At 38.1% G+C, this 27112-nt stretch overlaps 1 protein-coding gene across 2 annotated transcripts in view; it reads left to right on the top strand.

Moving 5' to 3' along the window:
• ADAMTSL1 (ADAMTS like 1) overlaps positions 1-27112 on the top strand; it is an 821320-nt gene that overhangs the window by 478673 nt on the left and 315535 nt on the right. For both annotated transcript variants that reach the window (XM_087822640.1, XM_087822641.1), the window contains 2 exons: positions 5432-5559; positions 26844-26889. In XM_087822640.1, the coding sequence (XP_087678766.1) occupies positions 5432-5559; positions 26844-26889 (174 nt within the window). The remainder of the gene's footprint in view (positions 1-5431; positions 5560-26843; positions 26890-27112) is intronic.

Below are 27112 nucleotides of genomic sequence, written 5' to 3'. Positions count from 1 at the left end.
ATTTCTCCACTTTGCATGGCACACCACAGGAAACACGGTTCTCTCATCACCGGAGGACTCGCCCCTCTTTTTAATTTAGAGGTGTGTGACATCCATTTTATACAGTCACATACACAGCTCCAGATGGCTTAAGCTAAATGCTGTCTGTCTGGGAGGAGAGAAAAACCAGAGACGCAAGTGCCTTCTTGCTGATCTTGAAACAGTGAGAACCGTTCTTTGCCTCGTCCCATAATCCATTTGCTACCTTTGAGGATCTGTTGATGTCTGAAAAACACTTTGCTTATAACATAACTTCATCCGTTGTATGATTTCAATTTTACAAAACCTATCATCCATTTCCTCAGCACCTACTTTCGTTTTCATTTAGTTCTATATAGCTTGACCTCTTCTTACATTTGGAAAAAATATTTTCCAAGTACTCTGCGTATGTGTGTGTGTATGCCTGAGCAGATATAACTCTAGAGTCTTTTTATTGCTAATTTGTGCTTCATCCTACAACATCTTTCATAAGTCCTTGATAACCTGTCCAGGTTCCAGTGAAAGCGGTTTCTGGATAAAGTGGCTCATAGGAGGTCATTCTAAGGTTAAGTGTCTGCTGGGCAGTGAGGTGCAGGGAAACTATTGCTGCATGTCATTACTCAAAGTGTTTAACTACTTGTAGCTGTCAGGCTTGAAGTTGATCACCTGAGACTTGGTTGCTGCATTTGGCTCTGAAATCAACCACAAAACTATCAGATGAAAACCACATTTAGATAAGCCAGTAATAGTGAGAAAATGACACCATTCTGAGGTTGGTGGATTTAGAGAAGCTCTTTTAATCTTCTTCTAATATTCCTAGGAGGTATTTAATGACCTGTGGCCACAATCTACAGGCATACCTCCGAGATATTGCAGGTTCAGTTCCAGACCATAGCAATAAAGGGGATATGGCGATAAAGTAAGTTGTAATCTTCTTGCTGGTGGAGGGTCTTGTCTTCCATTTGCAAAAAAAACCCACATCTGTGAAGGGCAATGAAAGCACAATAAAACGAGGCATGCCTGTATATTGCATGCAGTTGGCACTGGCTGAGGGGTAGAGCCACTTAAGTGACCAGGGGCAATGAATGGATGGAACTGGGTCGTTGAGTTTTTAGCAAGTAGTAGATTTAGAAGTCGTCATCAGTGATACATTCAAAGATCATCATGTGAGACCCAAAATCTAGAAATAGACTTTTTCTAAATTGAATAACTCAAGGGAAGGATTCGATGCAATTCAAAATTCACACTTTTAAAAAATGCTACTGTAGAATGAAGAGGACTGCACATTCCAAAGAAAGAGAGAAACAAGCATGCGTCCCACCTGGAGAGCCACAAGCATTGTTTATATCGAAGGCCCTTTTAAAAACTGTAATAAGCAAGTACTTTTATTTTTTTTAAATTCGTCTGTATTATTGAAAGTATTACAGATGTCCCCTTTTTTTCCCCTATTGACCCCCTCAACCTTGCCCAAGGCCTTCACCCCAGTATTGTCTGTTAGGTCTTAAATGATCTGAAAGGCATTACTGAAATGTCATTCTGGGTTATAGATGTAAAAATCTGGCACAGTTAAAGAAGAGGAAAATCAATTTACATTCTCTAACATTGAACATGGATTCAGTTGAAAGGAATTGTTAGTTCCAGTTCGAGAAATAGGTCCATGACTCACTTCTGGGTTAGTGTACAATCTCTTTTAGAGAAGTGTGGGCACTTGGTAAGTCTAGTTGTGTTGCAACTTGTGACTTGTGATGAGGTGAGATGTTTAGGCAGTGAGAGCTCACCTTAGAGCCATTGTAGTGCCTCTTTAAACAGGGTGTGAAAAAAAATCAAGCCACTTTCGCACTGAAATCAAAACAATTTGCCCCTCTAGAGAAACAAAATCTCAATTATACATTATTTCCTAAATATCGTATCCACAGAACAGCCGGAGAGAACGCCCCCTAACACGCCGCCCCAGGATTTGGCATTCTGGTGTTCTTATCTCACATGGAAATGAAGTTCACATGGGAAAGCCTCATGTGGAATTTTTTTTTTTTTTTGCAGTTGTAGTAATTGGATAGTATCACTCATCCTGTTCATTTTAATTACTTCACGAATCCCAGCATTTGTGATGCTGGTTTTCATCTCAGTAATATTTAATTTTAATAAAATGAAAGAAACTGGATTATACAATGTGTGTCTGTCACACAGATAGTTACTGCGTCAGGCAAGTACTCTCTCAACAGAACCATCGTCCAGTTACACATCGCAAACAGCAAGGGAGCCAGGAGATGCAGTTTGAACTTTTTTAATATCTGAGGAAGAATTTAATGGGTGTGTGGAGAAGAGGCTTGGTCTACTTCAATGGCAAAGAGCTTTTTGGTCTCACTATTTAATTAAGCTCTGGAAACAGAGTACCCCACATTGCCATGATTAGAGACTGACTTTATTAATCCTAAACCTCAATAAATACTTCCTTTAGAAAGGACGGGCTTTGTAATAACCAGTGTGTTTCTGTTACCCATTCTGTGCCACCTCAAACTACTGGCAGGTCGTATTACCAGGCCAAGCAATGTGCAGGTCACTGGGAGGTTCTGCTGTGGGAGTCAGGGTTTTCAGGGAGATGACACCTTTAAGAGTGCAGTGTCTCAACTGAACTCAACAGGAAAAAAAAGAAAGAAAAACACTTTTACCGTCTCAGTATACCTCCTGGAACCTTTCTGGGTCTGTATATGTTTATAAATAATGTTAATAAGTAACTTTAAATAATAATGTTAGCCATAATAGCATCTAATGCTTATACAGTGTTTATTATTTAGTCTCTATGAGCTTTTTGAAATGTATGTCTGTACTTACTTTTTTATTATGGTATAATATGCGTAATATGAAGGTTACCGTTTTAATCATGTTGTGTACAGTTCAGTGGCATTAAGTATATTCACATTGTTGTGCATCCATCAAGACCCTCTATCTCCAGAATTATTTTTATCTCCTCAAACTGAAACTCTGTGTCCATCTCCTTTCTTCCTGTCTCCAGCCCCTGGCCATTCTAGCTCTTGTCTCTATGAGTTTGACTGCTCTAGGTACCTCATATAAGTGGAGTCGTACAATATTTGTCTTTAGTGTTGGTCTTATTTCACTTAGCCTAATGTGAACAAAACTTCAATCATGTTGTAGCATGTGTCAGAACTCCCTTCCTTTTTTAAGGTTGAATGATATTCCAGTATACGTTTATACCACAGCTTGTTTATTCATTCACCTACCCATGACATTTGGGTTGTTTCCACTTTGTGTGCTTTTTACATATTAACTATTTTAACCCTCACTATGTCTCAGTGATGTGGGCATCTTCATCACCCCCATTTTATGATAGGAAAACCACCTGAATTGTAAAGAGGCCTCAGCTAGGGCACCCTGGGGCCAGTGTTCCACCCCCAGCTAAGCAGGCCCACACTCCCGGTTCTCAGCCACTCTCTATCCCTCTGCCCTTTCAAATGACTTAAGAATCTAAATAAAACACGCACTGATTAGCCAACCCTTGGTACAGCGCTCTGAGGCCAGGTTTCTGACAATTTGTACCAGTTTTAAAACTTCCAAGAAGTCATCAGTTTGACAGCTGAGCCCCATAGCAACTGATTTATAAAGAATCTATTACTGCAAAATAAATAGCTTTCTGGGGACGAGAGGATGTTCTTTTCTTTTCCAGAGTCCACTCCTGTTTGGATGATACATCCTAGGTAGCGCATGAGAAAGTAATTTAGAAATGCTAATAAGAGCTACCGTTTGTGAGCCTACTATGTGCTCGCACTTGCCTTATATCATCTCAGGTTTTCACATGCTTTGTGAGCCGTTACCCTAGCGTCGCTCCTGTCCCCTGCTTCCCTGGTATTCTTCACTGCCTGTGCTCTCTCTTCAGGGGGAAAACAGAACATGAGGTGGTCATATTGCCTAACATGCGCATTTTCTTAAGGGATTGTTTTTTACAAATATAGTTTTAAAATGTATTATTTGTCGTATGTATGTCTTTGATTGACATGAGAAAATATCACCTTAAATGCTCAGCTATCACATTTACTTTATCCAGTGAAATAACTTGGCCACAATTTATATTAACTATTTGTGGAACTATTGCTAAGGATTGAGTTGTGTCCCATTCCCCCCACCACCTCCCCATTCGATGATACGATAATATTTGGAGATGGGGCCTTTGGGAGGTAATTGGGGTTAGATGAGGTCATGAGGGTGGGGCCCTCATGATAGGATTAGAGCCCTCATCAGAAGAGACACCAGCGAGTTTACACTCTTTCCTTGCAAACTCCAGGCGGAGATGATGTGAGCACACAGTGAGAAGGCAGCCTTCTGCAGCCCAAGGGGAGAGCTCTCACCAGGGACTAACCATGCTGGCACCCTGGCCTCAGACTTTTAGCTCCCCAAACTCTGAGAAAATTAATTTCTGTTGTTTTTAAGCTAGCCAGTCTGGTATTTTGTTATTGCAACCCAGAAGACTAATATAACTATATAAATACATATATGAGATAGTCTCAATTGATAATAACATAGTGATTACAGGTAATACTTGTTCCTGCTTTACTCTGGAACTATTCCTAGGCTAAGTTCATTTAGCTAGTCCTTCTATATGGTGTGTGTGTGCAGGTGAGATAGCATCGTTAAAACATTATTTCTATTCTATAGAATGAGAAATTGAAGTGTGAGGAGGTATTAAGGTAATTGTTCAAGGACACAGAGTAAAAAACAGAATTCATATCCAAACAGACAGTCTCTAACTCCAGAGCCTGTCCTGTTAACTATGGTGTAGATTTTATCTTTGGCTCTTCTGTATAAGAAACGTGAAGCTCAACATCATGTCTGTACGTAATGACTTTCCTTACAGTAAATGCAGTTTCCACTGGGAAGCCTGGCAGTAACAAGCGTGTCGAGCTGTCTAAAGCCAATCTCTACTGAAGTTACTTCATGCAGTTACTTTAATGAGCAAATCTGAAAACTGAGAATTGTCAGTTGCATAAAGCGTTGTTCGGAAAGGCAGTGCTGGTATGCACATGTCGAGCTCCTCGGAGCAGGAGCATCCCTGAGAGTGAAACTTCTCTTCACTAAGAGACAAAGAGTAGACGCAGGAACTCTGGCCAAAACTGTGACTTTATTGCAATTTACCTTCCACTCACCCAGATTCCTGTTTTTGGCCCCCTTTTCCATTTGCTCTCTTAGTGCAATCCCTTGCCCCCTTTAGTCATTGCCTAGGGTCTTTAAGCTTAAATATTATTTTCCCCTGACATATATACCTTATTAAATTAGAAAGGATCCGATGCATGCTTTCAGCCCCGGAAAGCCCACCATGGTCAGATAGGCCACCACCATCTTAGGACATGTGTCTCAAGGTTCACTGGGGACGTGATACTGACCATCCTCTTGTTTCTCACAGAGCTCCAGGACAACTCGCTCTGAGGAGGACAGGGACAGCCTGTGGGACGCCTGGGGCTCATGGAGCGAGTGTTCACGCACCTGCGGTGGAGGGGCCTCCTATTCACTAAGGCGCTGTCTCAGCAGCAAGTAAGTCCTGTCCCCACCAGGGGCTTTTGTAAGGTGCCGAGGTAGCAGGTTCGCGACCGACTCTTGTGGTTGGGGTTATGCAGAGCACTTTGTTGCAATCAAATCCAGATGAAGGAATGAAAGGAAGGTACATGTAATTAAAATGTCTATCTTCAGCTAGATGTTGATATACTCATGTATTAAGCTATATAGAACTTGTCATTTACCAAGCAAATTTTGTTATGTGTTTTCATGTTAGAACTAGGAGAACTTATTAATAGAAATGGATCTGGTACCTTTAGCTCCATAATATATTATACTTTTTGAACCATGCTAACAATTATGGAGACACCAATAACAACAGTATGAACATTAATAAGGTTCATGTTGGATTCCAGTGTTACCAAGTCCTTTGCCAATGAATGGCAAGTTTTTTTAGATGTTAGAATGACCAAAAGTTTCCTAAGGTCATTCAGTTTAATGAAGGATGGGTTTGGATTGTAAGAAGATTTGGAAGAATGGACATGCAGTGGGAATCGGAGCATGAAGAGTGAAAGTGATGACAAAGGTGGAAATGAGAGTGGTTAACTAATGGTTTCTCAGCTGCAAAGAAAAGGCCTAAGGTGTTTCAGTGGAAAGGCTTTACTTATAGTAGTTCATAGCTACTTCTTGAGTTGTGTGGCCTATGACTAGATTTTTCTCCAAACTATAAAATTTAAAGTACCCTGGTAATATTTTTCAATGAAAGATTTTATTTCGCAGTGAAAAGTGTTATATGTGGCAAGTAAGTGGTTTGATCAAAATTATTGCATATTATAAAACATGAAACAAAAGAAGAAAAAAATATACACCTCTGATACTTCTAGACTTTTCATAAACTGCAGAAAGTGGTGAGATGTAAGGTTAGGAAAATGGCAACTTATTCTAATAAGAGTGAGGACTTCTCGAAGTCAGGGTCTGAGTCATTCCTTCTGTATTCCCCAGGCCTGCCCAGGGTCTGACAGATATTAGGAGTTCAACAGATGTTTCTTCAGTGGGTGTATTGATAACTTTAGACCATTTTGGTTCCAGACACAGGTCTCAGTGGTATACCCTGGAAAAAAATAGCCAAAGGGCATGTCTTGCAAGAAACCAGAGCAATTCTGGTATTTAGCTATTCTGATGTTTGGGTCTGTACTGAAGATGGGTCTGTTGGATTGTATCCAAGTTTGTTTCTCTTCTTTGGAGGCCAGCTTCATAATCAAACCAGATCCCCAAGCTGATAAGAGTAGACCTTTCATTTTTGTGCTTCACCTATGCTCTTAATCTTGAACATCGCACACGTCCTAAATCTGCACTGCACAATGCTACGTGGTGATAGCACTGAGGCATAACTGATAATAAACATCCATCAGTAAAGCCAAAATGTACAAATTTGGAATGTCCCTATTATGCAGTTCTTTCAAATTAGCGTGCTTCAGTGTTCTTTAGGGATGAGCCAAAACATGTGTCTCACAAAGCTAGTGAGAAATGCATGGGAACTGTCATGTTGGCTCAGTGAATGTTACACTGTGAGAATCTTTTATTGAGTGAGAGGCTGAGAAGAAGCCACTTAAGGAATAAATTAATATCACAAGTAAAATTCTGTCATTCAGCGTTTTACCAAGTATTGGTGTTATGTGAGGTTTAAAAATACCATTTTTGTCATGTGGTAAATTAAGACTCCAGTTGTTAAGATTTTTATTACAATACTATGGAAGATATCAGTTGTCATCTACTTATAGTGAATTGCAAAAGTAGAATATTAATTCTAAAATTATAAATGTATAGAATACATATCTCTAATTGACTTTCAAATACATTCAGTAAATACATACTGGGCTGGAAAGGAAGCTGTAAAATGGGGAGAGGAGTGAACCACCCATTCTTTAGGGACTTGATGAAGGGGGGAGCCTCCAAACCCTTGGTATTTCCAAATCTAGCAAGAACCATAAAGAAGTATTAAAAGAACAGACTGAATGGCTGAATTGAAGTGTGTGTCATTTTTCTCAAGAGAACCAGAACAATACAGCTGAGCACATACTGACCTCACCACACAACCCTATTGAAGAATGGTGTCAAAATATGTGCTGGAGCACAGATACATAATCCTGTTATGATTTTTTAAACATGCACATTGGCCAAAGTAAGTCACCTGGCCAAGCCTAGAGTCAAAGTGAGAAACCAAAATTGTTACATAGAAAAGCATGCCATGTAGGGAGGGTGAAGGGTCGGGAACACTTTTACACTCTACCATGGATGGTCTATGGCTTTCTTTTTTATTTTTTTAAGGCTAACAAACTTAATGGTTTTTCTCTCATCTCCTCTACCTTAGATTTAGGCAGCTGAATTCAATTCAGTCACCTTATACTCTTGGGAAAGATCAGAGGCTATGAATGTATGTGTTCTTAGACCCCCCTCCCCCAGCAGGTGACTGGAATGTGTGTGTAGTAGCCTGTTGGTAAGCATTCAAATTCAGCCCAAATAAATCCCATCCACCTGCTGAATTAACCTGCCAGGCCAATTTCTTAGCCCTGGTCATATGCTCTCTTAGGTCACATTTAGTCCTAATATTTTTAAGTCTATCAGCTAATAATTATTCTATTCCCAACATGATAGAACTGTAAAGAGAGCTAAAATACCCAGTATTATTGAATAGATAACTACTCAACTTCTGGAGTTAGTTATGTTTCCTGATGGATAGGGAGCTTGTAAGGCGGCTTGGTTAACCTTCTAGGCAGAGAACATATTCTCTGAGTGATTGTTTGATGTATACAGGGATAAAAAAAAAAAAAAAAAAAAAACAGTGGAGGCAAAGCAGTGAAAATACAGACAAGCATTAAATATTAAATCCTTCACTCTCAACGGGCAGTGCTTAATGCTGGGGGGAAACCACTGACCCAGGGAGATACTGAGCAGAAATCTTTCCTTGGCTTCTCCCCATCGTTTTTCTGAGGGTCCCAGAAAGTAAGCAGTGCTTGATTTTCCGCTTCTGGTACTGGAGCATTGATAATCATCTTTACCTACAACCCTGGTTTGAGCACTAAAGGAAGGCACTGTGTAAACATATCTACAGCATTTACTAATTTCTGTAGCATTATGTTTTACTGAGTAACTCTGCTGATTCAGCTCTTGCTAATCTTGTATCACCAAGTGGTACATAATGTCTGCTTTTACCTTATTTTTAAATTAGAAAACAGATTATACCTACTTGTACTTTATGATGGTTCTTTATTTTATTTCAAGTGAATTAAATAATGTACCCAATACTGGAAGAGCTGCTTCTTCTTCCCCTTTCCCACTAAATACTCTGAAATAATAGTTTCAGCAAATTCATTTTTCTAGTTGACCTACCTAGTGTGTGTTCTTTAGTGGAAACAGTCCTTCTTCAACCTAAATTAGTTAAGCATATTTTTAAAAATTTGATACTGAAGATCTGTCTCTGAGAGCTCTAGGTTTGTCTTCAGCCAGTTAATTTAGTTCTGCCCGTAAGGATTTCCAGATGCATAAGGCTCTTAAGAACAGTGTGTTTTGATGTGATATATACCACTGTAGCAGGTCTATGCCAAGACCGAGGTCAAAGGGGGAAACTGCTCCTTATCTGAAATGGCAATGGGTCAGATAGCTGGATGCTCTTAAATGTGATGTCAAACCATTGCATTGGTGGCTGAAGAAGATTTAAAGGTATTTTATGACCTTTTTTAACTTTCTGAAATGCCAAATTAATCTGCATATTAGTTAATAGTATGGATTAATAAATTAATACATTAAAATATAAATATTCTGTTAAATCCCAATGGATTAGATGAAGGGCTTGTCAACTTCACATATACCCAAAGAGCAAAAAACAGCCTACCTAGAAAATATGAAAGCACTTTTTAAAAGTTAATAAATTTTGAATTGAATAAAAAATTTTTGTGTTGAATAAAATTATTGGATACACAGAAGATAAAAAACACCGCACTATGGAGGTGCCTAAAAAAGTAAGATTATGACATTATTCCAAAGGGATATGGCTGCCACAGTGGTGTCAATATAAACACAGAAAAAATAAAATAAATAACGTCAAGAAGTCTTATCTCACAGGAATGGGGAAGATCATTCTAACCACCTCATTTCATAATAATTGAACTAAGGGAATGTAGGCTAACCTCTCTGATTTTTTTTATTGCAAACAATTTTTCTCCAATAAAAATATTGATACATAACACTAACATAAACTTTAGTTTGCAATTAATTTCTATACCATATAATAATAAATACCAAAAGAAAAAATTTGATGTTAAGATCTAGCTTCTTAAACAAATATTTTTTTTGTTATCTCATCTCTGTCATAACATCTAATTAAGACTTGTTTCAAGACGTTTTAGAACTTTCAGTTCAAGTGAGCCCCAAAGCAGGATTTATCTGTTTTTCTTCATCTAGTATTGCAATGTTATCAACCTTGTTTTCCTTGGAAATGTTTGAGTTTTTGTTTAAAGGAAAGATATACAAGTTCAGAGTGGGTCCGACTACTCATGTCTTTTATATGAGGTGGTCTTTTCATTGTGTTAAAGGAGGCTTCACATTTTGGAATTTATGTTTGAGAGTTTGCGGTTGCCTTCCTTTTACTTTTTGGGTCAAAGCCTAGTCCAAATGTATTACTAAGACTTCTAATATTCCAGGTCATATATCTTAGAGGAATGTTTTGTTCCAAGACCTGATCTCCTTTCAAGGAAGAGAATCCAGTAAGGCCAGTGACTGAATGTTTGGGACCAATTTATGGCTTGGTCTATCCCATAAACCTGTTTGTTGGAATAAAAGATGGTTGAAAATGTGTTTGGTGTCCATAACCTTTACTAGCCATATTGGGATTCTGTAACTATTGGCTGTCTCTTTCTGTTTATTTAAACATTCCTTATTTGGTTAGTTCAATTGCCTTTCTGAAGTTTTTATTTCTTCAAAAAAAATTTTCCCTTTTACTACTTTATTGTGATATCTTTGAAATGTAAAAAATATATATTTAAGGTGTACAAGTTAATGTTTTGATATATGTATACATTTTGAAAAGATCACCTCAATCGAGCTAAATAATTTATCTATCACCGCTACATAGTGCCTGTGTGTGTGTGAATGTGTATTGAAAAAAATTAATTTAAAATCTCTTTTCTTAGCAAATTTCAAGTATACAATACAGTATTGTTAACTATTGTCACCATGCCATATATTAGATCTCAAGAACTCTTTCATCTTGCATAACTGAAACTTTGTACCCTTTGACTAGCATCTCCTCATTTCCCCCTATCCTCTGCCTCTGACAAACCACCATTCTACTCTCTGTTTCTATGAATTTCACGATTTTAGGTTCCACATATAATGAGATTATGCAGTATTTTTTGTGTGTTTGTCTGGCTTATTTTATTTAGCATAATGCTTTCCAGATTCCTCCATATTATCACAAGTGGCAGGATTTTCTTTTTTGTTAAGACTAAATAATATTCCTCTCTCTCTCTCTCTCTCTCTCTCTCTCTCTCTACCACACACACACACACACACACACACACACACACACACCCCTGCAAATATTCTTTATTCATCCATCTATTGTCAAGATACAATTAGGTTGTCTCCATGTCTTGGCTATTATGAATAATGTTGCAGTGAAATGAGTGCAGATATTCATTGAGATCGAGATTTCATTTCCTTTGGGTATATATTCCCAGAAGTGAGGTTGCTAGATCATATAATAGTTATATTTTTAGTTTTGTGGGGAACCTCCATATTGTTTTCCATAATGCCGTTACCAATTTACATCTCCACCACCAGTGTACAAGGGTTCCTTTTCTCTACATTCTCGCCAACATTTGTTACCTTTTGTCTTTCAGTAATAGCCATTCTAACAGGTATGAGCTATATCATTGTGGTTTTGGATTTGCATTTTCCTGATGATTAGTGGCATTGGCCACCTTTTCGTGTGTGTATTGGCCATATGTCATATTTAGGAAATATCTACTCAGGTCCTTAGCCAATTTTTATTGAATTATTTAATTTTTTATAATTGAGTTGGAGTTTCTTTTATATTTCGGAAATTAAGCCCTTATTGATGTATGGTTTGCAAAGATATTTTCTTCCATTATGCATCCTGCCTTTTCTCCCTGTTGAGTGTTTCCTTTGCTGTACAGGATATTTTGGTTTGATCTAGTTCTGCTTTTCTATTTTTGCTTTTGCTGCCGATGCTTTTAGTGAGTGTCGTAACCTAAAAACTATTGCCAAGACCAATGTCAAGGAGCTTTTCCCCTGTTTTCTTCTAGTAGTTTTCAGTTTGAGGTCTTATATTTAATCTTTAATCTAGTTTTAGTTCATTTTGGTACTTGGTGTGAGATAAGGGCCCAATTTCATACTTCTGCATATAGATATCTAGTTTTCCTGACATCATCTATTGAAGAGGCTATCCTTTCATATTGTGAATTCTTGACACCCTTAACAAAGATTTTAATGGTTACAAATGAGTTAACCTAAACATATTTCTGGACTCTATCCCGCTTCACTGATCCGTATGTCTGTTTCTATGCAATACCATACTGTTTTGATACTGTAACTTGGTAACTTAGTTTGAAATTAAGAAGTGTGATGCCTTCAGTTTTATTCTTCTTTCTCTGGATTGGTTTGGCTATTTGGGATCTTTTGGGGTTTCATATGAATTTTAGGATTGTTTTTTCTATTTCTGTAAATAATGTCATTGGGATTTTGATAGAGAGTGCATAGAATCCATAGATCACTTTGGGAGTATGGACATTTTAATAATATTAACTCTTACAATCCATGAACATGGTATCTATTTCTATTTATGTGTCTTCTTTAATTTCCTTCATCAATGTTTTATAGTTTTCAGGGTATAAGTCTTTCATCTCAAGAAGTTTATTTTTAAGTATTTTTTATGCAATTGTAAATGGAATTGCTTTCTTAATTTCCTTTTCAGGTAGTTTGTTTTCACTCTATAGAAATGCCACGAATTTTTATGTTAACTTTTTATCCTGCAAATTCATTGAATTTATTTATTAGTTCTAACAGGATTTTTTGTTGTTGTTGAGTCATTATGATTTTCTATTAATGATCATGTCATTTGCAGAGGTGATTTTATTTTTTCCTTTTCAATTTTTATAACTTTATTCCTTTTTCTTGTCTAATTGCTCCGTCTAGGACTCCTGAATTTTGTCAACTGCTTTTTCTGCATCTAGTGATATGATCATGTGTTTTTTATCTTTTATTCTATTACTGTGGTGCATCACATCGATTGATTTGCATGTGTTATATTATCCTTGCATCGCAAGGATAAATCCTGTTGGTCATGGTGTATAATTCTTTTAATGTGCTGTTGAATTCAGTTTGCTAGGATTTTATTAAAGATTTTTGCATACATGTTCTTCAGGGATATTGGCCTATACTTTTCTATTCTTGTAGAGTCTTTGTCTGATTTTGGTATCAGAGTGATACTGGCTTCATAAAATTAGAAGTGTTTCCTCTTCTTGTATTTTTTGAAAGAGGTTAAGAAATATTGGTATTTTTTTTAAATTTAGTAGAATTAACAGATGGAAGAAAATAAAGATTAGAGCAGAATCAAATAAAGTTTAGAAAAATGTTTAAAATCAACTAAACTAAGAGTTGGGGTTTTGTGAAAAGATAAACAAAATTAACAAATCCTTGGCTAGATTAAGAAAAAAACAGAAAAGGTGCAAATAAATAAAATCAGAAATGTAAAAGGAAATATAACAATAGATAACTCAGAAATTAGAAGGATCACAAATGACTATTGTAATAATTATATACCAACAAATTGGATCACCTAGAAAAAAAATGGGCAAATTCCTAGAAACACATAACTTTCCAACACTGAATTGTCTTAATTTTTGTTTATTCCCTTAATGTTTATTGAACATCTGTGCATTAGGCAAGTTCCCAGTTATCTAAGGATAAAAAGCCCAAGGGGCAAGTTTCTCCTCTTGGGAATTTGCCGAACTATGACGTTTTTATAGATTTTTCTGAATTTCTACTAATTATAGTTGCAAGATATTTTAAGAACTAAGAGTTTCATCCAGCTCTCTAAATAGGTAATATACCTATAGCAGTGATTCCTAACCCTAGCTGTACTATAGAATCACCTGAAAAGCTTTTTAAAAAATCAATATAAATATCTGGGCCCCAGTGAAAACCAGTTAAATTAGAATCTCTGGGGTTAAAGCCCTGACATCAATAATTTTTCAAAACCTCTCCAAATTATTTAAATGTGTATCTAATAGAAGAACTGCTGCTCTATTAAAGGAGATAAGAGTGAAATGGTGAGGTTTATCTCCAGTTCTCTGGAAATTTAGAGGTTGGGATAATGAAGAAAAGAAGGAATTTTCTGATAAAAACTATCTTTATGTTTAAATGCCTTTATGTTCTATGAAATGATCCAGTCTGCATCATGGGCACCGCATGTCAGTACACAGAAGTGATGATTGCCCCTGTGCTACTGTGAGCCAAGGCAATGACTTTCCTGAGTAGTTATCCAGTCATCTAGTATTAGTCAAGATCAGTCCTACCCAAAGTGGCGAGTGGACTAAGTGATTTCTGACCCTTTCTTGCATTCCATTATTAAGCCTATAAACATAGGTGAGCAAAAGTAGATTTACAGGGGTGAGTATGTGAAACACAGCGTTTATTCTTGTATTATTATTTACTTATTAATTATTGTATTGTTTGTATTACAACTGTAAACCTACTTTTGTGCACCCCTATTTATAACCCTTTAAGCCTCCATGTTGTTAGTACGTGATCAAGTTAATGCCCCGTAACTGGGTGTTTTATGCAAATTCTCTGATATTCATTTCTCCTCAGATTTATTAAATATCTTCTCCACAGAGAGAAGTTTAACTTTCCACCTTCAATTCAGCATCTGTCATTGCCCCTGCCCCCTAAAAAAGAAAGAATTCCTAATACTACTTGAATTCTGTTATTTTTTTTCTTTTGAGCCCATATTTGTACAATAGATGATGAAAGTTTATCTAACCCTAACTGTTTTGCTTGATTTCAGCCACTAAGCTGGGAGATACTGTGTGGAGGGTGGGGTGCGGGGAAGATTGAAATTAAAAATTGAAGGGACACTAGATATTAAGAGCAAAAAAAAGATGGATACCAGAATTGCATACATTAGGGGGTGGGTGCTTTACCTGGAGGCAGAAAGAATAAGTATAGAATGCTAAGTAATACTGTATTTATGTGTGATCTCCAGCCAAAGCCCATAACTACCTATGCCAACCTCGAATAGCTGCAGAGCCAATCTCTACCTCTGGGCTTTGGTGTAAGACTCACTGTTCAAGTGGGCAGTGCCTAGAACAGAGTAGGTGTTTAGTAAATATTTATATTGAACAAATGTCTAAGGTGCCCTTCAACTCTGAAATGGAATGTGTGACCCTGAGAGAGAGGGAATCTTTCTTCTCCACATTTGCATTCAAAACCCATCTGCTGCTAGATAGGGAGAGGAACAAAAGTTGCTCTTAATATGAATGGTTTTAAAGAAAAATGAGATTCTCCAGGCTCCCATTTTGCAATGGACATCTGGACGATATGGGCGGGTTGAAGAACTTTTGTCTCTAGCCAAAATAATTCATAAATTCCCAGCTCCAGGGTTGTATGGGGTGAGGTTGTGAGAGTCCTAGAGTTTCATAATATACATTTTCCTCATGGGGAAGATGGAAAAGTTGGACTTGATGTTGCTAAAACACATTTGTTTTTACTCTCATTCTTTGCCTCTTTTGGCTACTGAGCAAATGTAGGATCATTTGCAAACCTTATGGCATGTGTGTGTGTGTTAGAAAGTGCATGTCCTTCCTGCTCGTGGATCTCAAGCCAAAGGCAGCAATCCCTGGCCCTCGCCCCTCGCCAGCTTCCAGAGGGACCAAACACATTGCAGTGACAAATACAATTTTGAGTAAATATGTGAAAATAAACATGTTCACAGCAAAGAGCCAACATTTCTTTCCTTTGGTAGCTATTTAGTTTCATTTTAAACTTTTCATCTTTGGTTTATTATAGGAAGATCTTAATCCAGTTTCAGGGTTCAAAAATTAGAGCAAATACAAGGCCAACAATTCTTCGTGGCCTGAAATTATTCTTATAGTATTTCCTTCTGTTCTACTCCTTCCCTCTTCCTTTGACCCTTTCTTTCTCTGTGTCTTCTTTTCTCAGTAAATGATTGTGGAGAGCTAGCAGTACACCAGGCACTTTGCTAGGCACCGAGGCTCTAAGATCAAACACATAGACTGTAGGAGAGAAAAGCAAATAAAGAAACAAAAATATGTTTTCTAATAGCCACTCCTTCTTGGCAGGGTGGCACAGTCTCCCTGAGCCGGGTGCTCCAGGGGTCTCTTGTGTGGGTTGTGGCTGAGCCTGGATTGGTGTTGGCATGTCAGTGGCTGGGGTTGACGCCCAGGGTGTCTGGGAGGACTGGCCATGATCACAGCAGATGAGCCGCTGTGCAGGGGCTGACCCTGCGGAGTAGGACACCTCCCAGCGGGGCCCTGGTGCCTGCCGAGACCACCCTTTGAGTGTGCCTTTGAGAAACAACAATAACAAAAAAACTATAGGCTGGCTGGCATGGCTCAGCAGTTGATCATGAACCTATGATCCAGGAGATCGAGGTTCGGTTCCTGGCCAAGTCAACATTCCCCGGGTTGTGGGTTCAATCCCCAGTAGGGGGTGGTGCAGGAGCCAGCAGATCGATGATGTTTCTCTCTCATTGATGTTTCTATCTCTCTATCCCTCTCTCTGAAATCAATACAAATATATATATTTTTAAAATAAATAAACCATAGCTGTCCGCATCAGATAGCATGAGAAGGGTGATGAAGACATATCTGTACAGTGTGACCCAAACTGAATTTTAAAACTCATCTTTTTGTGTTCACACACATTTTGCTGAGTGAAATAAACCTTACGCGAAAGGAAATAAAATGTTTTCTAAAAATGAAAAGAGTGCTGGGCAACTGCGGGACTGTGTCTTCGTTTGATAAAGAACCAGCCTCTTCGCTGACTTTGAGCCTCCTTTCCTGACAAGCCCTCCACCTACCCTGTCTCTCACTGCCCAGGTCCACCCATCAGAATCCTAAGTGTCATTTAAAGTTACTTGCAGCAGTGGCCCTGGATGTCACTTTGCTCTATTTATAAGGCATTTTAACCCCATGTACATAATCTGGCTTGTGTTATAGTTATTTATGTGACATTGGCCTCATTAGACTATCAGCACTGAGGGCCCAGGTTTTATCTTGTGGGGTTTTTGTTTGTTTGTTTGTTTGTTTTTTGTATCTTCTTGCCTTGCACATAATAGGTACCCAGTCAGTGTTGAGTGAGTTGATTGAATTGACAATCGGGGCTAGGAACCTGCTGTAGGACTTTGGGAAGTAGGCATAAGAGGGAAGGCTGTTTCTTGAATTCCCCTTTCTTCTATCACACTCCCTGGACTCAGGGCACATACAAGACACCCCACCTAAGTGTCATCGTCATAAGTTATTTCCCTCCATCCACCTGTCCCTTTGCCCAGTTCCTTCTGTATTTAGAATCCAGACCATGTCCTTTAGTTGTCGACTGTGTGTAATTCTGATGTGTATTCTGTTTGGACTCATGTGGATTTTTTTCAACTAAATTTTAACTTTGATAAGGGTCGGGGAAGTCGTCATTTATGCATCTTTCACAATGCCTTGCTTAGTAATGGTTCAGATCAGACACTCAGTAAGTGTGTTGAGTGATTATAAATCAGAAAACCTTGTTCCCCAGAGAACCCTGCCCAGGGTTCATTTTCACTTTCAGGCTTGTACTGTGCATTGTGTCAGTCGATTGTCCGAGCAGGATACTCAGTGCAGGCTCCGGCTTCATTAGATGCTGGGCCTGGTCGTGATGGTTTACAATGTCATTGTTCTTTCTTTTCATTTTCTGACTCCATGAGCACACTCTCTTTTTCATAACCCCAGCCCATATTTGTGAGAACACGATGCTTTGTTGTAGCATGTCTGTCTTTGAAGAACAGGCAGAGATATGTAAAATCATACTTGTTTGGGGGGAAAAAATTGGCAGCGAGTTTTCTAGTTGTAAGTTAGAACATACCAAATACTCATAACAGCAAATAAGCCAATCTGAAACTCACAGGACAAACTCCAAAATTCAATCTCTAATATCCTCACATGGGTCTACATTTTAATTTAACAGCTCCACAGCCTCTTAGGCCAGGCAAAAGAATCTGTGAAAGTACAGAGAAGCTGTCTTCAGTTACCTATGGTCCAGAGAAGATCAAACAACCAGAGAAGATGTCATCTTAGAATGTTTTCCCTAAACCTACATCATTTCCATTTATTTTCAGTTGAGTCCTCACATTAAGTTTTAGTAACTCTCTCTGTATACATAAATCAGAGTCCCCAAGCTGGGACAGCATTAAGAATGTTTTTATAATGAGAGATTAGTATAGAGCAGAGGTGTTGAATTATAAAACTGAGGTTACAAAAATATGTTACCTGTGCCAGAAAAACACTCGTAAGCCAAGGCCTCAACTTGCGGCACCGTTTTTCAACGTGGGCCTCCATCTACCCCCTGCTCTGTTTAAAACTGCTTTGAAAATGCAGCTTTCAGGCCGAATCTCTCTTTTTATTTTTTATTTTGGCTCCTTAGGCCACGTTCGAGCCTCTGGCAGATTGCGAAGAGCTAGTGTGACACCAGGGCTGTGTCTGTTCCCAGGCAGCTCACCTACTGATGGATGACGCCTGGCAGTGTGCCTCCTTGTTGTTTGTTGTATTATTACAACAGAAAGCATTTTCAAAAGCTACATTTATCAAGTTGTCATAATAGTTTGGCTTGTATATCTATCTACCCAGAAAAAAAATAAATCTCTCCCTCAGCACTAATCTGAGCCACGTGATGTGTCTCATGCAGGAGAGGCTGTGCGAAACGAATGGGCATCCTGCTTGGGATTCGGGGATCTTCTGACTAGATGTTTAAGGAATTAGAGATAGTTTTTATGCATGCATTGGAAGTCCCATGGCACCAAAACCTCTGTCTCCTCCTTGTTTCAAAGGTGCTTTTCCACTGGTGGTATGCGTGTTGGAGACGCATTATTCCTAGAATTTTGGTGGCTTGGTCTAATAAAGGAGATTTAACCTCAAATGGGGAAAACTGTGAAGGTTGCCACAAAGAGGGTCAAAGACACCTATTAATGTTAAAGATCAGGTTTCCATAGGCAGGTGTTACCAGATTAAACATTACTTGTTGTGGAGAATCTTGTAAGCAATTTTTTTTTATTAAGACAGGTGGTTGTCTGGGAGCACATGGTTCTGTTAGGGGGGTGGAAGGGTAAAGGGTGATTCAGAGTCATTGTCCAGAGTAATATACACTCATTAAATGTTTGTTTAAAAAAACTTCCAATCTATTTATGTTAATAAAGTTAATGCATACTAAAATATCTCCAATTATGTAGAGAGAGCATACGTAATGAATAAACAAAGTGAGTATGGTTATCTGTAGATACATTTTTATTGCTATATAACTGACATAACATTGTGTAAGTTTAAGGTGTACAACATGTTGATTTGATACATTTATACACTGCAATATGATTACCACCTTAGTGTTAACTAACACCTCTATCACATCACATAATTATCATTTCTATTTTGGTATTGGTAACAATTAAGATCTAGTCTCCTAGCAACTTTGAAGTTTATAATACAATATTGTTGTCTCCAATATTATTTTCTATAGATCTCCCAGACTTATCTACTAAGGGCAAGCTTATACCTGTAAACATCTCCCCAGTTCTTCCCACCCCCTCATGCCTGGTAACCACACTCTTTGTTTTTATGTGGATACTTTCCAATGAAGGGACAGTGGTGAATGGGCTCCTCTTGTGAGGACCAAGCACCATACAAGTAAAGTTTCCACATGAACAAGGCTCATTTGATTCTCATGAAAGACACACTAAATTAGAGTTAACTAGTAACTATTTTAAACAGGGAGAAAATTAAATTAAAATGCGGAGAATTAAAGAATGACCTTTTAAAGCACAAAAGTGAAGCAGAGAGCTAAGGGAAAGATGAGAGCATGGGACTTACGCAGCCCACAGGGCTGGCATGTCATCTAGCTCCCTTTCTCCCCCACAGGCAAGGCAAGCCCATCACTAGCCATCTGTTCTGCATGGACTCCGGTTGTCGCCGTTAGGTTTTCAGCGTTCTGTCTGACCCATGGCTGAGGACAGTGAGCTTCTGGGGACAGCTTTACACACAGGGTCCGGAGGTTTATATAACTTCCTTTCTGATGGCGAAGTTGATTGGTATCAAGTGTTGTTTCCTGAAAGAACCTCTCACAATAATGCCTGTGGAACATGAAAAGCAGCCCAACAATGCATTTGCATTTGGGTCTCTCAGGTGTTCTCAGAAGTTGTGATTCCTCTTGAGATCGTGGTAAAAAGCCCCAGAAACGTAGAAGTGTTATCCCTGGCTCGTTGGGGACGTCCTCCTGCTAGATAGCTCCCGTGAGGACGGAATCGCTCACCCCAAGCGAGGGAGGAAAGCGCGCTCCCATGCTCCGGGGAAGCCTGGCTGTGGCTGCCGATCCGCAGGCCTTGTCTAGTCCAAGGTCGCTCCAGGACCCGCTCGAAAGGACCCGGCATCCTCCCGGCTTGAATTGCTGATGTGGTTTTATGTCTGTTCTCTTGCAAAGAATTCCGTTTCCTTTCAGATGACTAAAAGAAGAGAGATACATAAGCAGAGGGACTGTCCTATTTTAAAATTACTCACCCATGAGTTTGTATTTAAAAAGTAGGAGGTAGTCAGAGAAATACAAAAACCCGTTCTTCCTTAGCTGCACTCCCTGCTTTTCGGAAATCAAAGGCAAAGCTTCCTGAGCCTAATGCAAGTGCAGTTGTCCTTAACACTCTGGGGTTTTCAGCCCACGGTTACCACATTTCCTTGAAAGCGTTCGTTGACACCAAGGATGAGTCTGGATACGTCACCAGAAGGGTGTTTGCTTAGACAGGAGATGAGAAGAATTTTAAGGTAAAAATCCATGCACTTTACCAGCATTTTTTATTCCTAATGAAAAATTAATAAAATATGGCTTCCTCTTTTAAAGACTTAACTTATGTAAGCTCAGGAGACGGAAGGCGGGGCAACAAATTGCTAAATCCTGAAAAGAGAGCTTTTCACTTTCCAGCGCAACTCCTCTCTTCTCAGGTTGTTCAGTTACGATCATTGAGAGCAAGATAACATCAGGATGTAGGTCTAGGAAGAGTTTAGATAGCTTGTTATGTGTGAACGAGAGAGGAATAAAACAGGACTCAAGCCTATACTAATCTTATTAAGAGGGAATTAAAGTCTGAATAATTCACAAATAACTTGTGATTGAGGCAATTTCCATTTTTGAAAGGAAGAATTAGTCAAAAATTAATAAGTGGCTGGCTCGGAGTAAAGTGCTGACATAAATAAGGAACTTTCTGTGCAAATTGGGTTTGGATGTATTTTTATTTATGTCCCGTCCTTTCGTCCTCGAAGCAGTTTCCGAGTCCTTCGCTGGCACAGGGCTTGGCCCCAACCCCGGCCTGTGCCCGCGCTCGCGTGTCCGCCCGGAGGACTCCCCACTCTCTCTGTTATCACTGCTCTGTAACTGCCCTCAGAAACCATTCTGGGCGAAAATTTCTAAAGTTTGTTTTCATTCCCAGAGGCAGATTTCATTTTGTTTAAATGTGAAGGGAACTATTCAGCTGTTTTATATTAACAAACTATTTAAAAAAAAAAAAAGAAGAAAAATATATTTCACTGTTTAATTCTCAGATGAGGCTTTTGTGCCCAGATAAATGCCTTGGATGAAGAAAGTCACACTTGGCAAGAATTAAAATTCTTGCGGGGAAGGGTCACTTCATTACTTAAGGAAAATTTATGTTTGGGTTTAATAAATTTGAACTTTTAAAAAAGACAGGCTGCTCTGCCCCGAAGTCCTCGCACGTTGCATGTAACGGACAAGCCTGGTTGTCCTGGAGATGTCCCAGGTGTACCGTGTGTGTCCAGGTCCCCTGTACTTACTACAAGGGGACTCACCAGAACCGAGAAGCAGCTGATAGATTGATGTGGTAATAATAAAGCGCAGTTAACCCCCAGGCCAACTCTCTGCTCAGCTTCCCAGATTTAATCTCGTGTTAGCATTTTACACATCCTTAAGCATATCTTGTTCCTTTATTTTTATTACTGTTTTATAGGCTTTGGAGTTAGACAAACCTGGGTTTCAATCCCTCGTTCTCTCTCTTCTGTGTATCTGACAATGAAGCCTCCTAATCTTTCTCAGCCTCAGTTTTTTCATCTATTAAGTGGGAATAAGAAAATGCTGCAGAGCTGCTAGAAGATTAATGATAGTGTACACAAAGTACCCAACACTGGGCCAGACACCTGTAGCAGACACACAATGCAGAGTAGAGGCTGGTGTTACCCTTGCTATCCACAACTTGGTAATGTCTTTCAGTAATGAGAATCCTTCCAAACTCAAGCATTACCACTTCGGTATCATATTTCAGTAATTAAACTAAATAAGATCTCACTAAGTAATACAATATAGCAAATGGAAGACTTAATTCAGGGACAGAACTAAATTATTGGCAAATTAATATTAGCTGCTAGACAATTACAGGATAGTCTTTGGAAATTGCAGCAAGTGTTTCTCTTTGCTTGTGTTTTTTTTTTCCTATCATTTTTGCTGAAGCATTTAAATCAGTATTTTACATTACATGCTTATATCTCCTATTATCCAGGGGTGCTTTTAAAACAAATATAGGAATTTATAATTTGAAATATTTGGCAAAGGCTCATTTAAATTATTGATGCAGTTGCTTTTCTGCTTTCTGGGTTTTTGAGGTTTGTGTTTTGTTTTTAATAAACAATATCTCTGTGTAATAACCCTTGGCCTGTGGACAAGGCTATTGTAAGTTATCTCAGTGGGTGATCATAACTGTGTGCACCACCATTCCAGTATCCACCTGACAGATGAAAAAGCTAAGACCCTGAGAAAACAAGAGGCATATGCAAGGAGACGAGCAAAGTCTAACACCTAGATCCCAAACCCCAAATTCAGATTTGTTTCCATTCTTCCTTTTGGGGAGATAAGGTTAGGAAGAGAAAATAAAAGGAGATGAAAAACGGTGGTTTTTAAGGTCTTCATGATTAACACTGTAGTTTACTTTTTAAAAGCAGGAATTCCTCATTGCATCTGCTCTGTTTTAAAGTGTTCAATGGGTTCCCTTTGCCTATTGCCAAGTCCAAATTTAGAAGGTATTTATCTCACCTCCTACAATTCCTCATATAAACCCAAAACTCCATCAAAACAAAACTGCTTGAAAATTTGCACAAATACTATATCTTTTTATACCTCTGTGGCTCTGCCTACAATTTCTTCTCCACATATCCTTAACCCCCTTTCAATAACTATTATATTGTTACATCTATTATAGATTTAATTAATTTATCAAATGCCTACACATTTGTTAGGCGTTGTTGGAAGTGCTTCATAAATATTAACTGTTAATCTCCATAATAATCCCAGAAGATAAGTAGTAGTATCCCATTTTACAGATGACAAACTGGCATATGAAAACTGAGGAATAAAGCCAGGATTCCAGAAGAGGATTCTGGTTTCAACTGGGCACTCTTACCCACTTTACTGTGTCACATATGCACTTGGAATTTCAAAATTGAAAAACATATCACAGCCTGCCAACACTGAAGTCTCAATGACATGCTATCAAAGGCCTCTGGGTTGTTAAGTTCATTGCTTTGTCAGTGTACCATCAACTGGAGCCCAGCTCGCATCTTTTCAGACTCAGAAACCTGATATTTTTCAGCAATCACACCAAGAATGGATCCTTGTCTGGGAGGTGGACTCACTATGACTTGGCCCATGAGATTAAAATTTCAAACTAAAATGTTAGTTTATTAACTTACAACTAAAAGTAGAACTGTCTATCACATAGACCGGGATACTCATGTCGGCATCACCGGCACACTCTGCCTCTCCCCAGTCAAGAAAAGCCGGTCGCTCTTGGCAAGTTGTTTGGTCAACATGGAATCACAAGGAGGGTAATTCCTGGGAGGAGTGGAACATTCATTGGCATCAGGTCAAATAGTGTGAGGCATCCACATAGTGATAGCAACAGCTTTGCCAATGGGACCTGGAGGACTTCAAGTTCACTGGTCCTTTCCCTGGAACATTGCTGGGCCGGGCACTGACAACCATGTATATGTCATTCGTCTCTTTTCTATGATTCTAATGCCTGGCCAGTCCTTTCTTTTCTTGGCCACATTTTATTGTTAATTCATATTACTATAGTCAATCTGGTTATGGTCAAGTGTTTAAGCCTAGGGCCTTTCTAGCTCTTTAAGACAGTCTTTGTGTAATTGTATTTTCAGATGACATTTTCTTTTTGATAACATTCTCAAGACCTAGCACAAAAGCTATCTAGCATTTATTTCACTGAATTATAATTGAGTGATTTTCTTAATAGCAAAAACCATATTTATACCCAGAAGTAAATGCATTGCCTAGCACATAATAAGAGTTCATTGGACATTTATTGAAGAAACAAGTGACTTAGGAGGCAGTAAACCATCATGGTTCTAAGTGTAAGCTCTGAAGCCAAATAGCCTGGTTTCAAATCTCAGCTCTATTACTTAATAGCTGTGTGATTTTGGCCAGTTAGTTAACCTCCCTGAGCTTCATTTTCACATTTGTAAAATGGATAAAATGATAGTGCCCTGTCTCCCAGGGTTCCTGAGATTATTAAATAAATTAATACAATATATCAAATTTAGAAATATACCACAAGCTCCATAACTATTAGTTATTAGTATAATCATCCTCTCAGAATTTTGTGTTATATTTTTACTTGTATTTTTTTAAAGTGTGACTTATTTTTCATTGAATTTATTGGGGTGACATTGGTTAATAAAATTATATAAGTCAGGTGTACAATTCTATAATATGTCGTGTGTATATTGTATGGTGTGTTCACCACCACAAGTCAAGTCTCCTTCCATCACCATTTATACCCCTTTCCCCTCTTCTACCTCCCCCCACCCCCTTTTTCCCTCTGGAAATCGCCCTACTGTTGTCTGTGTCTATGAAATCGTTTTTCTTTATCCCTTCACCGTTGTCACCCGGCCCCCCGACCCCCTCCTTCTGACAGATGTCAGTCTGTTCTCTATGAGTCTATTTCTATTTTGTTTGTTAGTTTATTTTGTTCATTAGATTCCACATATAAGTGAAATCATATGGTACTTGTCTTTCTCTGCCTGGCTTATTTTACTTAGTATAATACTCTCCATGTCCATCCATGCCGTTGCAAAAGGCAAGAGTTTCTTCTTTTTTATGGCCAAGTAGTATTCCACTGTGTAAATGTCCCACAGCTTTTTTATCCACTCCTCTGCTGATGGACACTGGGCTGCTTCCACATCTTGACTATTGTAAATAATGCTGCAGTGAACATAGGGGTGCATATATTCTTTCAAATTAGTATTTCTGGTTTCTTCGAATATATTTCCAGAGGTGGAATCACTGGGTCATATGGCAGCTCCATGTTTAATTTTTTGAGGAACCTCCATACTGCTTTCCACAGTGGCTGCCCCAGTCTGCATTCCCACCAGCAGTGCACGAGGCTTCCCTTGTCTCCACATCCCTGCCAACACGTGTTTGTTGATGTATTGATGGAGCCATTCTGGCAGGTGTGAGGCAATATTTCATTGTGGTTTTAATTTGCATTTGTCTGATTAATGATGTTGAGCATTTTTTCATGTCTATTGGCCACCTGGGTGTCCTCTTTGGAGAAGTGTTTATTCAGGACCTTTACCCATTTTTTAATTGGATTTTTTTGGTGTTGAGTTGTATGAGTTCTTTATTAATTTTGGATAATAAGCCCTTATCAGATGTATCACTGGCAAATATGTTCTTCCATTCATTGGGTTGTCTTTTCATTTTGCTGATGGTTTCCTTTGCTGTGTAAAAACTTTTTCATTTGATGTAGTCCCATTTGTTTATTTTTTCTTTTGTTTTCCTTGCCCAAGAAGATATATCAGAAAAAATATTGCTATGAAAAGTTTCCCAGATTTTACTGCCTATGTTTTCTTCTAGGATTTTTATGGTTTCAAGTATAACATTTAAGTCAATGTGACTTATTTTTTAAAAGAGCAGGGTACTGCTGTTCTTGTGTCATCACTGAATGTTTAATCAAAAATTGATTGTTTTTGTTCACAAAAGTTCAGTAAAATGAAAACTCCCATGTATTGCTGGTGGGAGTATGTAATGGTACAAAGTTTACAGAATGTAATTTATCAAGAGCTTAAAAAAGTTCATTCCCTTTAGTCCAGTAATTCATCTAGAAATTTATCTATCCTAAAGACGTAGTCAGAAATTTGGATAAAGCATATGTATGGACATGGTTCATTACACTCTCATTTATCAAACCCCAAATTGGAAATTACTTAAGGAACAGAAGAATGATTATACAAATTGCATCATTTGATGGAATATTATGTAGCTCTCAAAATGTTGTCTTTAAAGTTGTCTAATAGTGTGGGAAGGTACCTCCAAAAATGTATAAGTGGCAAAACACAAACACAAACTACAAAATTATATAAATGATGTGATTTTTTCTTCCACTCTGGAGAGAAATTGATAAATCACAATAATAGTGATTATCTTTAGATGAGGCAACTATGAGGGATTTTTTTTCTTTGAGGTGGTATTTCTTTTCTAAAACCTCTAAAACATGTATTTTATAAATAAAAATAACTCTTTAAGAATTACGACTTTTTATATCCATTTTGTAATTTCATAAGACATGTGAAATATTAAGTGCAGTTTTTATCATATTCACAGTGTAAGTTTTTTTTCTGTGAAATATCTCCAGCATTATACCAGAAATAATTAAGACAGGGATCATTTAATATTAATATTTTTCAGAAAACCTTGCATTAATATTTATTTGGTTAAGTAAGAGCTAAGTATAAGTACTTATTTTGACAACTTTTGAAACAAAATGAATGCTTAGTTTCAATCCTCATGTAGAAATCAACTTCCATGTACAACTTCTTTAGATCTGCTCAATTTAGTATTTGATAGTAACTCTTCTAAGAACATACTCAGAAGAAAAGAGAGGCTCTTGTGTGACTATAAAGAGAGAATTCTTTTTATAATAGTTCAAATATTGAGCCTTTCATAGTAATGAGGTGTTTGTTTTTCTTTTTGTCACCTAGGAGCTGTGAGGGAAGAAATATTCGATATAGAACATGCAGTAACGTGGTAAGTATTGAGGTTATATGATTGCTATCATGGTTTTTTTAAGCACTGAATTTTTTAAGCAGTTTTATGTATCCTGAGCAGAAATCAATCAATTAGCACTTCACTGAGAGTGATTTGTGTCATATCACATGGATTATGTAGCACTGGAAAATAAGTATTTTTAATGTCCCTCAGGATAAACTTTTACAAATTTGGCCATATTGAAACTGACTAGACTATTTCA

The sequence above is a fragment of the Miniopterus natalensis genome, chromosome 12, assembly GCF_054644295.1.
Source record: "Miniopterus natalensis isolate mMinNat1 chromosome 12, mMinNat1.hap1, whole genome shotgun sequence".
NCBI classification, from domain to species: Eukaryota; Metazoa; Chordata; class Mammalia; order Chiroptera; family Miniopteridae; genus Miniopterus; species Miniopterus natalensis.
The sequence above is the reverse complement of the archived record's forward strand: the minus strand, read 5'-3'. Positions and strand labels throughout refer to the sequence as shown.